Raw genomic sequence first — 2500 nt, forward strand, 5'->3', positions numbered from 1 at the left:
ATAAGTATGTCTATTTTCACACAATAATATATGCATGTACAAAAAGGAATTTTGGGATTGGCCGAGGTGAAAATAGGGGAAAATGTGCACAAGTGGTAGGTGAAAGTAGAGGAGGAAATGTGCGCGAGTGGTAGGGAGAAATGAAAATTTAGAGTGGCAGCCTTGCGGCCTGTGCGTCACTTAATCTGCGTCACTCTCGCACCAGCAGGTGTTCCTCAGCCCTAAGAAGCACAATTAACTTCCTGCCTTTCAAAGATAATAAGCTTGAGCTTATAAGAAAGTGTGAGGTAGGTATAGTTCACAGTGTCGTTGTACTGTAAATTGGTGTCCCTATATAAACAGTATCAATAATTTGGAAGAACAGGGACAAGTACCGTGAGACCATTGCATCATACAAGTGTTTTTATTTCCAGAAATGTACTGTACAGCACCCTAATGTGTTTAATAATAAAAAGTTACATGTAAATGAAGTACTGATTTAGTCTAGGTTAGTGTTTTATAAAGGTTATAGTGATATATTGGGGGGGTCTAGGCTGGAGGTTGGTCCCTATCCCCTCTAATTCTTAAGTATCCTATGGGAAAAGTTGCTTCACGATTTGAATTAACGCTGATTCAACTGATGAAAGACCTCCCTAACCCTGTCGAATTGCGAGGATCCCCTGTATTGCTTTTCTAAGGGTGGTGAACACTGCTGTCCAGGTAGGGTCCCATGATGTTCTCCAATTATTAGTTCCTTCTCAGACTCTTCTGCTCCTATGGCAGTGGCTGAAGGATGACACTGTCTTTCTGTGGCCTCAGTGGCTGCCCCCATCCCCTTCTCTCGGGATGGCATCAAACATAGGGTTTTCTCCTTTGGTGATGGGACAGCCACCACCCAAGTATCCAGATACATGAAGCAATTCAACACTGCTGTTACCAACTTCAAGGCAACTACCTTGGAGAGCCTAGTGAAAACCTTTGGGGTGAGAGAAACATCACCCAAGTATCCAGATACATGAAGCAATTCAACACTGCTGTTACCAACTTCAAGGAGAGCCTAGTGAAAACCTTTGGGGTGAGAGAAAGGGAAGGGAGCTGGTGAACTACTGTAGGTGTCCGACTCATCGTGGAAAGCCAGGAAGCACCATAGACAGGGGACGTGCCAGCAGACAATCTTGAGATCTGGGGTCGCCATCCAATTGCCCCACTGGAGACAAAGACGTACTTGTAGTTTTTTACAAGCTCGTCTAGATGGCTGAGATTGAGTAAGTCTTCCCTTTGGTGAAGTTTTGTTGGGGATGGTGAAGACATGGGAAAGACATGCCTTCCCTCAAGATTTCTCCACACCACCACCCTTAAAGAGAGTATATCTAACAGTGGCTGGCAATTTCTGAGGAAGCTAATGTCTATGAAGGAGGGAGCAATCGGATGACCCTGCTATCTTAGCCTTTTCTTGGGCAGGTAGTACTGCCACTCGTTTCTTGCTTGTTAGAGAAGTAATTGATTGTCAATAAAGAGTTAACAATCATTGTAACATATGTGCCACCAAAAACAAATTCATGGACCAATCAAGAATATAAAGACATGATAGATGACACAATAAGGAGTCTAATGAGAAGCGTTAAAGAAAGGAGAAAAGTGATATTAGTAGGAGATTTCAACTGTAAAGAAGTGGACTGGGAAAATTATGAAAGTGGTATGGGGGAAGAAGCCTGGGGAGAAAGATTCTTGAACCTAATGATAGACAATATGATGGACCAGAGAGTAAAGGAATGCACAAGATTCAGAGGAAAGCGACGAGCGAGATTGGACCTAGTTTTTACAAGGGTATACAAATGAATGACGATATAAGATATAAGTGCCCATTGGGAAAGAGTGACCATGCAATATTAGAAATAGATATAGAAGAGGAAAGGAAGATAGAGACGATTCATACAAAGGAGACCGATTAAATTACAGAAAGGCTGATATTGAGAATCTCAAGAACTATTTTAAAACGTAGACTGGGAGGAGATGGAAAACTCAGAGACAATGCAAGACAAATATAACTTATTTTTGGAAATATACAAAACAGGAGTCGGAATATGTCCCAAAATATAGACCAAAAGAAGAAGGAAAGAAAGATTGGTTTAATGCAAGGTGTGCTAGGGCAAAGGAGAAAAGAGATGGAGCATGGAAAAGGTGGAGGAGAAATAGGAATCCAACAAACAAGGAAAACTTCAAGGCAGCGAGAAATGAATATGTTAAGGTGAGGAAGGAAGAGGAAAAGAACTTCGAAAAAGATATTGTCGAAAAATGTAAGGAGCAACCAAAATTGTTCTATAGATTCATAAATGGAAAAATTAGGCAAAAAGAAACAATAGAAAGGTTAAAAGGAGAGAACGGGATGGTGGAAGACCCAAAAAGTATGGCAGAACTATTAAATAAAAATTCCAGGAGGTCTTTACTAAAGAATCCAAATTTGAGAGGCCACAGGGTAATAGAGACAATCTATATGAAAGAGATTAAAGTAACCAAGCTT

The 2500-nt window shown here is 40.9% G+C and overlaps 2 protein-coding genes across 3 annotated transcripts in view; one reads left to right on the plus strand and one right to left on the minus strand.

Moving 5' to 3' along the window:
- Window positions 1-1589, minus strand: part of LOC123511247 — a 1769-nt gene extending 180 nt beyond the window's left edge. Inside the window, exons 1-2 of the mRNA XM_045266959.1 lie at window positions 1048-1589; window positions 1-955 (exon numbers count right to left, since the gene is read on the minus strand). The exon at window positions 1-955 is cut by the window's left edge and continues 180 nt beyond it. Of these exons, the coding sequence (XP_045122894.1) occupies window positions 602-955; window positions 1048-1290 (597 nt within the window). The 5' untranslated portion in view covers window positions 1291-1589 and the 3' untranslated portion in view covers window positions 1-601. The remainder of the gene's footprint in view (window positions 956-1047) is intronic.
- LOC123511245 (5'-3' exoribonuclease 2 homolog) overlaps window positions 1-2500 on the plus strand; it is a 51600-nt gene that overhangs the window by 43132 nt on the left and 5968 nt on the right. The window lies entirely within an intron of this gene.

This window comes from Portunus trituberculatus, chromosome 31 (assembly GCF_017591435.1).
Source record: "Portunus trituberculatus isolate SZX2019 chromosome 31, ASM1759143v1, whole genome shotgun sequence".
Taxonomy (NCBI): domain Eukaryota; kingdom Metazoa; phylum Arthropoda; class Malacostraca; order Decapoda; family Portunidae; genus Portunus; species Portunus trituberculatus.